Here is a 14,676-nt window from a genome sequence, read left to right on the forward strand (position 1 = left end):
AATATCTACCAACCAGAGCTTTCAATTTTCTTAATATCTGATCCTCCCCACTTGCTTAAAAACCGCATGTAATAATGTAAGATCAAGTCGTCCAAATGGTGCGCTAGACTTTTAAAGTATAGTGACCATTTTATACTTTGGGAACATTTCTGCCGGGTTCCACAGTTGTTCGAAACAGATGAACTACGGTGCTGCAAGTTGCATGATGGTCACTTTTCGCAAAAATGTTTCGCCAAAATGCGAGTTTCTTATGCTGCCCAGCTGCTGTCAAATACAGTTGGGAGCTTGATGGAAAGTAGAGGTGGTGACAGAATGAAGCGCAGTGCTTGGTTTGCTCGTCTGATTAACCGATGGTTTGATCTGATGAACACTCGCTTGAACGGTGGATATAACAAGGATTTGCAACCTTATCGCAGTCCTAAAGATCCACGACTGAGTTGGCTGAAAGTGGACTTCTTAAACGAGCTCCGAAACTGGAAGGAGAGCATAACTGGTGACACTGCTACAGCAAAAGGAAAACAGTTTTTAAGCCAACAAACTTACGATGGATTAGTGATGTCAACCCGAGCATTGGTGGAGCTGATAGAGTTTATCTTTTCTGTAAGCCCCAGCGACACCTACATTTTGTGGGAGCTGATAGAGTTTATCTTTTCTGTAAGCCCCAGCGACACCTACATTTTAACAAGATAAACCAGGATCCACTTGAAGCCTATTTTGGAAAAATGCGTCAACTTGGTCGTCGGAGTGATGTTCCAGATGTTAATCAATACTCTAAATTTGAGAATATTATTTTATGTCAAAAAAAGATAAAATCTGTAAAAGGGTGCAATGTATCACATACCATTGATTGGAAGAATGGTCCAGTGGTACATTCCAACATTCCAAAACGAAGAAAATGCAAAGATAATTTATAAATATAATGTACATCGAATGATGTATATACTCTTTTATGCCTTGTAAATATAATTATATCGACAGTTAAGAAACTACTCTTGAGTTGAATGCTCCTACATGTGAGGTTCCTTTCACTAAGCGTTATAATCAGGTTGTTGAGGGGGGCGACCGCATCTGTTAATTCGCCATTTCCACGATGTTTACCGTTGCTTTTGATTCTACTTAAAACAAAAAATACTAAGATTGTAAGCGTATGGTACAAACATGTGTTTTACCGTTGCTTTTGATTCTACTTAAAACAAAAAATACTAAGATTGTAAGCGTATGGTACAAACATGTATACCGGTATATTTACTTTTACTCCAATTCTGGTCTAATGAAAAACAAAATATGTACCAAAAAGATAAAAAATAAATTTATAAATATACAACCAACTAACAATAACCAAATAAAAAATAACAAGGGATAATATTTATAAATATTTAAAGGTATATATACTTGAATCTATTTTAAAGATTTTCTTAAACTGATGGTTTTGTCAGCGTGGAGTTTAAGTGTTGAATTTAAACATCGAATTTTCAGAAAAAATTTAATAATTTTAAAAATGATAGTGTCTATTGCAGCTTTATCACTAAATACAATACTAGAAATGACAGAGGATATAAATAATTTATCTAAACTTGAAATCACCTTTTCGGATATGTTTTCAGATAATCAGATTGATATAATTCACGGAATTTGATTTCTAAATAGCTTAATAAATTAATAATACATTTCTTGGGCACAGTTAGATAACCATATGCACTATTGTTAAAACAGCTTATAAGGGAGTTAGACGAAAGGTTAGAATTAAAATCCATTAAACTTTTTAAAAGATTAATGTGAGTTTCTATTGAACATCGTTTTAATAACTTCTGTAATATAAATCCACCAACATACTCTAAAATATACTGTTCATCTTTTGTTAAATCTGATTTAAAACTGGCAACAGTACCAATAACCTGACTACCTAAAACAAAATTTATCAAACACCTTTCTTGTTAAATCTAAACTTTTTTGTCTTTGCAATCTAAATAATCTTGGAATCAAGTTAATTCCATCTGTGCTAAATTTGCGAAATAAAATGTTTCTCCACTTGGCTGTGTTGTGAAAGTAATTACAAAATAATCACTGGCAGAGGCTGACAGAAATTCCCTTTCTCCTCCAACCTCAACCCACCAATCCTCGACCTGCTTCTTGCTGAATAAACTGCAGCTGCCCTAATTTTGAAATACAAATTTAAAAAAAACTTAAAAATAAACAGCGCACTTAAATAAAATTAACTTTCCAATAAACTTTGTATAGCACTTGATGCCACATTTTTTTCCTCCAACACTACCTCATCTTCAATGATTTCAATACATAGACAAAAACCTGCTTCCGTGGACATCGTCAGGCTTGCGTAATTTTCTGTTATACCGAAAACTAAAACGTGGCGTGTGGTTATGTGCTCGCTTACAACATCATGCGGGTATTATTGCAATGCATTCAAGCGTGACGGGGACGAAACACAAATACATGCAATTGATGTATGACGGTGACGTAATAAGTGGAAGTTTCCACTCATTGGTTTTAATCTCTTTGGTTGAAGCTTATCCGATCCGCAATATCTATTTTTTTATTTTGAACAGTTCTTTTTAGAGCTACGAGCCTACAAGTATTTATGAAAAAAGATTAGTTATTTGCGCTAGTTCACGCAATAAGAACTAGGGTTCTATTGTGACGTTGTAAATCGTCTTTTACTTATAGGTAAACAATAACAATATGGCGCATGCAATTAGGGTGAGTTTTTCGTGGATTTTCAAAGTTAATTTTTGATACGAACGCCCGAGTTTTTTTTTAAATATACAGCGAGTATCAAGGAGACGTAAGGAACATTTTGAAACCAAAATTTTCACTGGTCACTAGCGGCAGGATTACCCGTAACGATTAACCCAGGAGACAGTCAAAGTAAGTAAGTGTGTATTGCGAATCGAATACAATCGTTTTTATAAAACGATATACAATCGTTTTTATACGATACAGAAATCTGACAATCCTTTGCAACTTGAATCTCCAACATAAACGGAATAAACAAGACTGAGCGTTGAAGTCATTGCCGTTTTCTGGGTCAGCCTTTGCAACTAGAATTTTTATTAGAAATCTGACAATCCTTTGCAATTTTCTACAGTCCAGTCACGGCCCTAAATCTCCAACATAAACGGAATAAACAAGACTGAGCGTTGAAGTCGTGGTACAGGCGATTTATAAAAGAAATAACAAACTTCATCTAACAAAAAAAGCGAGCTTTGCCACAAGAAACGCGGTCATCCTTTTCATTGTAAATGGTCCTGCAACTCCAATTCGGCAGCATCACACACGTCGCAGTTGATACAAAAATCTATTACCGTTTTTTGGGTCCGTTTTTGCAACTAGCATTTTTATTAAAAATCTAACAATCTTTTGCAATGGACATCTTATCGTAACTGGCAAGTCGTGTTTAGGTGAGCGTTTTATAAAATTATCAAAGCTTGTAAGAATTGCAAGAAATTTTTGCGACTTATTAATTATTTGTATTGCTTAATATTTTATTTGGATAGTGTGTTTGTACAGTGGCTGTTTTGTTTTGAAACAATTGCTGAACATTTGTTACATTCATTGAGAATCGTGATTAATACGCTAGAATACAGCTCAACTTGACTTTATTAAACTCGGCAGTTCTGGTGGCAGTTTGCTTGGAAAGGGGTGCAATTAGACTTCTACGCAGTGTGAGCCACTTATACTTCAGATAGAATGCGTAATTTATGTCCACCTTCTCGTTTCTGGCCAGTTAGGGTGTAGTTTGCACAGCCTTGTTGGTCATGTTACAACGTTTATTTTTGCGACTGTATTAATTTGTATTGCCTAATATTTCATTTGGATAGTGTGTTTGTACAGTGGCTGTTTTGCTTTGAAACACTTGCTGAACATTTGTTACATACATTGAGAATTGTGATTAATACGCTAGAATACAGCTCAACTTGACTTTATTAAACTCGGCAGTTCTGGTGACAGTTTGCTCGGAAAGGGATGCAATTAGACTTCTATGCAGTGTGGGCCACGTATTAATGATCCAATGACACAAACTTCACTACCTGCAAGATATCCGTACTGGTGGACGAAGTACTACACACCACCAGTTGGTTGGGAAACAATAATGTTGTCTTTGGCTGAATTTTAAAGCTAAAAGTTTAAGTACAACCAAAATTTACAGCTACAGGCGGAGAACATTCAAAATGTCAGGGTATGATGCCCAATATTTGCATAGTACTAATAAGTTTACAACAAAAATGCAGTAGGCAAAATTGGGCTATATTTTGAACTACGGTAACGTCGCATACATGATGTCGAAACTAGAGTACATCGCGATGTAAGTGTACCTTACGAACACATCATTGCACACCCCGAAGCGTGACAGAATTGTTTGTTTTTTTTGCAGCTAGACGGGGAGAACATTTAAAATGCCAGGGTATGCTAAATATTTGCGACAAATTCAAACAACAAAAATGCAGTGGGCTATATTTTAACTATGGTACCTTCACAACTTTCTCTACATGACGTCGGAACTGGAGTAAATCGCTATGGAAGTTAATGATGTTTTATTGAAACGGTGGAGTAAGTTTTATAAAAATTTAAGCCCAATTAAATATTTATAATTATATCTCTGCGTTTATGCATTTATAACGCGTAACACTCGGTTTGCCACAAAACTAATGCTTGAAAAAAAAGAAAAATCGTTTGGTCAGATTTAAATTACCTTGACCCATACTTTGGGACCAATGGATTTTAACAAAACCGTCGGCGGGCAGAAAAGAATACGCATTTTTATTATTCGCCAATCTTGCTACTCCAAATCCTAACATTAGCACCGAAGTATATTTTTACAATTCCGCTTTTCGTATAAACATTTGACCTAATTAATGTGATTCGGATGGATTAACTTTAATATAAACAGTTTTATTTAAAGAATAAACGAAAGAATTTAGGAATATAAACAATAAAACAGAAAAAACGTACCACAAAGACTGCCTAATTTGGCATCATAAAACTGCTGAAGGTGTTGTTTGCACGAACGGTTTTCTTCGCAATCCATCCACTGCTGCGCTGATCCATCAACTTCCGTGTCATTATTTACGATGATGCCTTCGGCCTTTATAGGCTACTTGCTTAACATGTACAAACTGCCGGGTGGTCTTCCAACAACGACTTAACGGATTCGTAATCTTGTTTGCTTAAAGATTTCAACAAAATATTTTCCATTTTTGTTGCAAACTGAAGCTGACTCGTTTTGAGTATCTTCCTTTTATGCTACTAACAGCCGTTGAAAACAATCGTCATAAATGCAGAAAAAATATATAATTCTTCTCCACCCTTTCATGGCCAGCATCAACCGTGCTACCCACAGAGGCCGCATACTATACAAAAGTTTTTATATAAAATATCTGCATCGTTTCGTTGTACAACTTGCCAAAACGTCTCGAAGCCCATCAAAAAGTTTATGGCATATGTTAAGAATGATATTTGAACTCTGCACTTTGCAATAAACTGGGTTACTTATTCTCAGAACATTATGCGATACTATTCTCAGTACATTATGCGATACTCTCCTAGTGTGAAATAGGTTTCAAAGCGCGTAGAGAAGTTTCGCGCAGAACTCCGTGTGGTTGTCAACTGATCTACAGCGTTGGAAATTTCCTCAAACCAACCGATAAAAATTGTTTCATATTTAAGTAAGGAACATATCAATAGCACACCTGTAAACAAGCTCCTAGGCCGCCTTTTCGCGTTATAAAATTTTTCATTTGCGGTGACACGATACAAATCCCTGCCGTAGTAATTGTTTAACATATCACAAAACGAAATAAACTCATACCTTAGTTCCACGTCCACATTAAGCTAAGTTGCGACGTTCATAGAGTGCTGTTGGTAGTGAGTCCTGTCCTCCCGTAAAGTGCTCCATCTTTGCGTACCGCGTGTGACCTTAATGAAGGTTCCGGGGCTTCAACCATAGACACCTTAAATGTAATAGACTAAACTCGCCCGGTTACAGTTTGGTAAATTTTTAATGTTAGGAGATCGTTCCTATGATCTTAAAAAAAATGAATAAAAATTGAATCAAACATACAGTTTATTGTTTTACCGCATTTTTGTCAAAAGTTTATTTTAAATAAAGCGAAAAAAACCTCCTGAACATGTTTCAGACGCGTCACGCTTGACTGATCTCAGGTAAAAAGAGCAAAGGTGTGTATTTGATTGAAATTTTCAGTATTTTTTAGTTGAACTTAACGAATGACTGCAATTATGGAAAGTGAACTAAGTCAATTGTATAGTAAAATTAATATAATAAAGGGGAAAAGCACTTGTCTTGACGAAGACACTTCAACAGTAGACAAGATACATGTTCATAATAACGAAACAGAGGAGCATTATGCAGACGAAGAAACTTATATTTTTAAACAAGCCATATACAAGCTATGCAGCATAACAGAGGAAAGCGTTAGTCACAGCCTACCAATAACACAAACCACAAAAAACTTCATACAGCAGTTAAAGTCTGATTTCTTTTCAAAAAATATAAACAGTTTTTATGCCTCCTACACTACTTTATGTTTAAATGATCATATGCTACTTCAAGTGCCTCAGAGATATGCTCCGCTATTGCTTATAAAGATAATGGACACCATAGTTTCACTTGAAACCACTATGGAAATTAACTATGTTGGAGGAATTGATGAACGAGACAATGGTAATTCAATGTTTTACTTTATTAAGAATATGTTACATAAAAATTTATATGTTTTTACAGAAATCTTAGAATACATTACAGAAATCTTAGAATACAAGAATTAGATTTACTGTGTAAGGATAGTCCTTCTGGAAATTTCTTAAAAACCATGGAGTATAAAAAGAAAGTAGTCTGCAGTGTCCATATGAGGATTTTCAAAAATTAGTTTGTAGGATTTATTATTTGCACAACAGAGAAACATCTACTACAGCTCGTAATGTTGATTTTACCAGATTATTGCAAACTGTTAAGGAAGATGCGGTTTATAAGCATTATGTTGAGTATCTTACACAGAGAACAAGTAATGAGGGTACAAATATGTCTAAAATAATGGAATACATTTCAAATTTATTAGTTAAAGTACTTGGACATAATTTTGCGAAATTTTCATTAAATAAATACTGTTTAAAGTCCAGATCACTTGCCTTACGTAGAGATTTAAAAAAAAGTGTGGTAAATAATCTTATTGCCTAAACAGAAATATTGTACATAAAACGTAAATGAAGTATTTGTTTATATTTAGCCTCGTCACCTACTTTAATGGCTACTTTTTTGCCACTTTTGGCAGTGGCTCTTCACAAACAGTGGTCCAAACATTAGTGTTCCCATATGTTGTATTTGCTCCCTGTATCGTTTTAATGCATTTTCTTTGTGTTATTGAAGATACTCCATATCCAACTTGTGCTATGTTAGGATTGCTGCTATGTCTCATGTAGGATCTCTGTGCACAGAAATATGAAGTTTATGCTGATGTAATGAAACTACAAAACCTGTACCAAATTTCCAAATGTTGCCTCCAGCACATCTTGGGTGAGTACTCTTAGGCAAACAAATCGTTGGGTTTGAAGGAGACGCTTTGTCAACTCAATCATGTTAATGGTTGTAAATATTAAGCCATCAAAAGTAGCATTTGCCATTATTCTTTTTTCCTCTCCTGGAAAATTTATATCCACTTCTTCCTAATTAATTAAAATTGTATATTCCACAATGTTAGTTATGATTGTTTATTTTAAACTTTCTTTTTAATGCATTTTCTTTGTGTTATTGAAGATACTCCATATCCAACTTGTGCTATGTTAGGATTGCTGCTATGTCTCGTGTGGGATCTCTGTGCACAGAAATATGAAGTTTATGCTGATGTAATGAAACTACAAAACCTGTACCAAATTTCCAAATGTTGCCTCCAGCACATCTTGGGTGAGTACTCTTAGGCAAACAAATCGTTGGGTTTGAAGGAGACGCTTTGTCAACTCAATCATGTTAATGGTTGTAAATATTTGTAAATATTAAGCCATCAAAAGTAGCATTTGCCATTATTCTTTTTTCCTCTCCTGGAAAATTTATATCCACTTCTTCCTAATTAATTAAAATTGTATATTCCACAATGTTAGTTATGATTGTTTATTTTAAACTTTATCGGTAATTTAGATATTTACTCCAGTCTTTTAAGTAAGTAATAAATGTGTTTTCAACCCAATGCAGTCTTTGGTCTTCTGCATTCCAGATGGGACAATCGACCCCACACGTAACAATTTCAAACCACCTAGTAAACATACACAACCATTATTTGTGTGTAAAATTGCCAACAAAATAACATTCATACTTATTAAACAGCAGAATAAATTCTGATGTCCCATCAGCGCCTGCTACATCCTGCTTAATTGACTGACCTACACGCCAGCTTAACACATCTCTTGCATAATTCACTTTCATCTAGTAAATTAACAAGATTTAGGGTGGTATGCAGCAAAGTCCATAGAAATCACAAGTTAAGAAACGTAACAATTTGGACGCCATTTTTGTTCGAAAAATTTAAGAAAGCGCGGGAATAAATGCTGTACATAGAACTGCGTTATATTGATGTTTTGTAGCTTTTGGTGTTTGTGTACTCTGTATTTCGTCAGTCTGTGTATAGGTAACATGTTATCGACAATAATTGTTAGTATAGTGGCATACTTTGCTCCTAACTGCGCTGAAAGCAGCAGTGAAAACGTAACGTCTTTTCTTTTTCATTGAAGTCGGAAAGAAGAAAAAGTTGGTCTGTCAACGGCGGAAAAGGTGACAACGGGTTTCCAATAGCAAGGAGTAGTTTATGTGAAGTATACTTTTTAAGAAAAAAATCTATATAGAGATGTTTTATGCCACTGTTGTGTATAAGCAAATCTATGGCATAGAAAAACTTTTTTACATGAGAAAGTTTAGGACTTGAGTAATAATTTATAAGTATTTTAGTTAGTCTTATTTATGCAAACAGCATTTTTATTTGTAAAGCACAGCTTACATTTAGACTTTTTGGGTTAAATTATGTTAGTTTAAAAAAATCGCAAAAAGTTTTTGACGCACATTTGACTCGCAAAAGGTTTTTGACCCACACAGACTTTTTGGGTTAAATTATGTTAGTTTAAAAAAAATCGCAAAAAGTTTTTGACGCACATTTGACTCGCAAAAGGTTTTTGACCCACACTCATTTTTTTAGATTTCTATTTTAAAACAGCCGGGACATTTTATGACTACACTGTGTGGCAAATAATTTACTAAAAAAAAAATCGCAAAAAGTTTTTGACGCACATTTGACTCGCAAAAGGTTTTTGACCCACACTCATTTTTTTAGATTTCTATTTTAAAACAGCCGGGACATTTTATGACTACACTGTGTGGCAAATAATTTACTAAATGCAACTAGAAGTGCAAAACATTCGGTATTAGAAGAAAATATGATAATCCTCACTTGTGGCAACTGCAACAAGGAGTTGGTTAAAAGTTTCCAGTGAAGCGTGGAGGTTATATATTTGTTATAAAAATTTGAGAGTACCAAGAAGATGCATAATGTCCTCGTAACTGTCATAAATTTGTTACTTCTTAAAATGCATCAAGTAAAACTTTGTTCGGCTAAAAAAAGGTTCCCACTTTAACCCAGTACGCCAAATCCGGTACAAGTCAATTCGCCACTTATTTTAATTGTCGCTCGCATGCCTTCTGCAAAAATGTGTTGCAGAAAGTATAGAATACGTTCGTATTACAGGAGGAGTTGGTTTTTACAATAAGTAACATTTTACTTGTGGGAGGGTACGTGTTGTGCAAAAATTAACATTTTACTTGTGTGAGGGTACGTGTTGTGCAAAAATTAACATTTTACTTGTGTGGGGTTATGTGTTGTGCAAAAATTAACATTTTACTTGTGTAGGGTTATGTGTTGTGCAAAAATTAACATTTTATTTGTGTGGGGTTATGTGTTGTGCAAAAATTAACATTTTACTTGTGTGGGGTTATGCGTTGTGCAAAAATTAACATTTTACTTGTGTGGGGTTATGTGTTGTGCAAAAATTAACATTTTACTTGTGTGGGGTTATGTTGTGCAAAAATTAACATTTTACTTGTGTGGGGTTATGTGTTGTGCAAAAATTAACATTTTACTTGTGTGGGGTTATGTGTTGTGCAAAAATTAACATTTTACTTGTGTGGGGTTATGTGTTGTGCAAAAATTAACATTTTACTTGTGTGGGGTTATGTGTTGTCCAAAAATTAACATTTTACTTGTGTGGGGTTATGTGTTGTGCAAAAATTAACATTTTACTTGCGTGGGGTTATGTGTTGTGCAAAAATTAACATTTTACTTGTGTGGGGTTATGTGTTGTGAAAAATTAACATTTTACTTGTGTGGGGGTACGTGTTGTGCAAAAGTTAACATTTTACTTGTGTGGGGTTATGTGTTGTGCAAAAATTAACATTTTACTTGTGTGGGGTTATGTGTTGTGCAAAAAGTAACATTTTACTTGTGTGGGGTTATGTGTTGTGCAAAAATTAACATTTTACTTGTGTGGGGTTATGTGTTGTGCAAAAATTAACATTTTACTTGTGTGGGGTTATGTGTTGTGCAAAAAGTAACATTTTACTTGTGTGGGGTTATGTGTTGTGCAAAAATTAACATTTTACTTGTGTGGGGTTATGTGTTGTGAAAAATTAACATTTTACTTGTGTGGGGGTACGTGTTGTGCAAAAGTTAACAATCTACTGTTGAGAACTCGTACGAACTTATATTTGTTTCTCTTTTAGTAAAAGCGAAATAGTTATTTTATAACTGATATACATTTACTTTGCAAAACAAGAATTGTTCAACCCATGATTCATTTTCTGAAAATGTAAGTGCTGCACTAAAGCTTTTTATAGTTGTTAGTCATTCAGGGCTAGGTGCAGTGGTTTATGCTTCTGCCTTTTAGCCCAGAAAATACAAATTGTAAGCTAAGAAATGTTAATGCATACCTTGTAGAGAAAACCATAAGTTTGTGTTTTCTGTTATTTTATAATTCGATTCCCAATTGACTATATGGTAATTTGCCGGCACAGGGTGTATATAAATAGTTTAGGTCATTTATCCAACTATATATAAAGCCACGTTTCCATTTATGTTATACAGGGAAGGTAAAGATACTTCTTTATCAACTCAATTTCCAAAGAAACAAACTGTGGTGGAAACAACTGCAGATAAAAACAAAGCTGGTCAAATCGTTAAGTTTAACACTTTGCAAGAAGCTACAACAGCTATTCAAAATGTTGAAACGGACACCTTGACCAAATTTATTTTCTTGAGAAGAAAAAAAAATGGTATGTTAGTAAATTTGTAAATTATTTGTACATATATATCTCACATAATCCTGAAATATATATTTTTATTATTAGATTTAAGAAAAAGTAAAGTTCAATGGGATGCACAAGAAAACATCCCATTTGTTGTTAAATCGTTCACAAAATACGAATGTCAACATGGCAAAGATAGAAATAAAACAAAGAATTTAAAACGACAAAACCAGTTTAAATACATAGAGTTGTCTTTGGTTGATTCAGTAGAGATTCCTAAAGCAAAACCAACATTATTGTTATCTGATGACAATAAACCATCCGAACAAACTATTAAACACCTGGTGGAAAGGATTAACAGAATAAAAAATATCTTGTATGATGTTACTTCTCAACAGGCTTTGTTGGAAGCCGAAGAAGTATTACATTCTGTGGAACAGAATTTGGTAAAGTCTTGCAGACATGAAGAAGGTATCCGGGTATCAAAACCTCCTCTTTCTGTGAAGACAAAAAAGAGAAAGTTGCCGTCATCATTTTTATGTGATGAATTACCACGCAAGCACCCTAAGCCGAACAAATATCAAGGCAGACATGGGTCGGTGGCAAACAGCATGTCTTCATTACATGCAGTCACTGGATTGCAACCGAAACAAACAGAAAATTCTCCCAATGTAATTGACGGCCCTCAAAATTCCAACAACCAAAAACTGACGAATTTGGGAAAAATTCTTCCATGCTACACCTTGGCTGAAAAACACCTAACTGACAAAGCATTACAATGTGGCCCATATTCTATTACATATCTTCAGCTTTTGTCCTTGGAGATGAACATAAGCTCCCAACAGAAACAAGAAATACGGCAGTGTGATAAGCAGTTCCGTGTTGGTTGGCTGTATGATGAAATAATTGACAGCTATCTTTGGTGCTTATGTCAAAACAACAAGCACATCATGTTTGCTGATTCAGCTGTGGCGCAATGTATGAAACGCGGGATGTCAGTCAAGCGATTGTGGGCAAACATGACATTAGAAAATATGAAATTTATTTTCATTCCGTATAACCCAAGTAGAATTCATTGGGTATTGCTGGTTGTCGACATCAAGAAAAAGCAGTTGCTTTACTTAGACCCCAGAAAGCATTCACTAAACTTGCCAAAACAACTTGAAACAACTAAATTATTTTTAAACAACGTGTTGCACAGTAAATTTGGTTTTAAAATTACCACCATTAACACAATGTTAACAAGCCGGACATTCCAAAATGATTACATGAGCTGTGGTGCAGTTATCTGCATGTACGCAAGTTGGCTTACAGAATCGAAACCATTGCTACAACCAGATGTTGGACTAAAAGAATCCCGAGGGCATATATTGAGCACAATTGCTCATGAGTCCTCCCTGGATATTAACGTTTGTGGATCATGTAGAAACCAGGATGACAATATCACTGATTGGGTCCAGTGCACCAAGTGTCCCCAGTGGTTTCATGTTAACTGCGTTGGATTAAACATCAACAAGGCAAAATCAAATAAAACTTTTACATGTTCCCATAAGTAGTAACGTGGATTTCGTTACTGTTGACCTCCACAAATGTATGCCTGGCCAAAGCTTTAAACTAAGCAAATGCTCTTACAGAGCAACTTACACTGTTTCGTGTATGCCTGGCCAAAGCTTTAAACTAAGCAAATGCTCTTACAGAGCAACTTATACGGTTTCGTGTATGCTTGGCCAATGCTTTAAACTAAGCAAATGCTCTTACAGAGCAACTTACACTGTTTCGTGTATGCTTGGCCAATGCTTTAAACTAAGCAAATGCTCTTACAGAGCAACTTCACTGTTTCGTGTATGCTTGGCCAATGCTTTAAACTAAGCAAATGCTCTTACAGAGCAACTTACACTGTTTCGTGTATGCTTGGCCAATGCTTTAAACTAAGCAAATGCTCTTACAGAGCAACTTACACTGTTTCGTGTATGCTTGGCCAATGCTTTAAACTAAGCAAATGCTCTTACAGAGCAACTTCACTGTTTCGTGTATGCTTGGCCAATGCTTTAAACTAAGCAAATGCTCTTACAGAGCAACTTACACTGTTTCGTGTATGCTTGGCCAATGCTTTAAACTAAGCAAATGCTCTTACAGAGCAACTTACACTGTTTTGTGTATGCTTGGCCAATGCTTAATATATTACATATCGGTACAATATGGCATTGTCGAGGTTGGTTAACATCTCCATTGTTTTCACACCATGGCATTGCGAAGGTTCTCCTTTCAAAACCTAACGATCACGCATATAAAGCGGCCTCATGGGTGCGTGGTGGAACCGCTGACATTTAATTAATTTTTCTTCCTCTTAAGACTGTACACAGTACCCGGCGTATGAATTCGCATGCGAAGAAGATATTAGGTACAAGGCTTGATGCAGCCACTCCTGTAGTCATGTGTATGGGAAAAGTAGAATACAACTAGTTAACAAAGGTTTCACTAGGAATTATCCCAGGCAACTGCTCTTAGTTTTCCAAATAAATTAGAAGCCAACATTGGTTAAATTGTTTTTATTTTTTAAATTGATTTACGCCTTTTCTTCACTTTCCTATCCACTGCACTCTCCACCTTTTTGCACAACACATAACCCCACACAAGTAAAATGTTAATTTTTGCACAACACATAACCCCACACAAGTAAAATGTTAATTTTTGCACAACACATAACCCCACACAAGTAAAATGTTAATTTTTGCACAACACATAACCCCACACAAGTAAAATGTTAATTTTTGCACAACACATAACCCCACACAAGTAAAATGTTAATTTTTGCACAACACATAACCCCACACAAGTAAAATGTTAATTTTTGCACAACACATAACCCCACACAAGTAAAATGTTAATTTTTGCACAACATATAACCCCACACCAGTAAAATTTTAATTTTTCGCAACACATAACCCCACACAAGTAAAATGTTAATTTTTGCACAACACATAACCCCACACAAGTAAAATGTTAATTTTTGCACAACACATAACCCCACACAAGTAAAATGTTAATTTTTGCACAACACATAACCCCACACAAGTAAAATGTTAATTTTTGCACAACACATAACCCCACACAAGTAAAATGTTAATTTTTGCACAACACATAACCCCACACAAGTAAAATGTTAATTTTTGCACAACATATAACCCCACACCAGTAAAATTTTAATTTTTCACAACACATAACCCCACACAAGTAAAATGTTAATTTTTGCACAACACATAACCCCACACAAGTAAAATGTTAATTTTTGCACAACACATAACCCCACACAAGTTAAATGTTAATTTTTGCACAACACATAACCCCACACAAGTAAAATGTTA

At 34.9% G+C, this 14,676-nt stretch overlaps 1 protein-coding gene across 1 annotated transcript; it reads left to right on the plus strand.

The window, feature by feature from the left end:
- The first annotated feature begins 11,139 nt into the window (after window positions 1-11,139).
- Window positions 11,140-12,981, plus strand: LOC149726445 (uncharacterized). The gene is made up of 2 exons (XM_089890343.1): window positions 11,140-11,233; window positions 11,414-12,981. The coding sequence occupies exons 1-2, from the start codon at window positions 11,140-11,142 to the stop codon at window positions 12,865-12,867; spliced, it is 1,548 nt and encodes a 515-aa protein (XP_089746469.1). The 3' UTR covers window positions 12,868-12,981.
- The last annotated feature ends 1,695 nt before the right edge of the window (window positions 12,982-14,676 follow it).

Source organism: Ciona robusta, chromosome 12 (assembly GCF_009617815.1).
Source record: "Ciona robusta chromosome 12, ASM961781v2".
NCBI classification, from domain to species: Eukaryota; Metazoa; Chordata; class Ascidiacea; order Phlebobranchia; family Cionidae; genus Ciona; species Ciona robusta.

What these genes read in the sequence shown, in the direction of transcription:
- LOC149726445 (XM_089890343.1), top strand. Translation starts at nt 11,140, where the DNA reads ATGTTATACAGGGAAGGTAAAGATACTTCTTTATCAACTCAATTTCCA. An exon ending in TGCAGATAAAAACAAAGCTG is followed by an intron (nt 11,234 to 11,413) that starts GTCAAATCGTTA and finishes TTTTATTATTAG; the next exon opens with ATTTAAGAAAAAGTAAAGTT.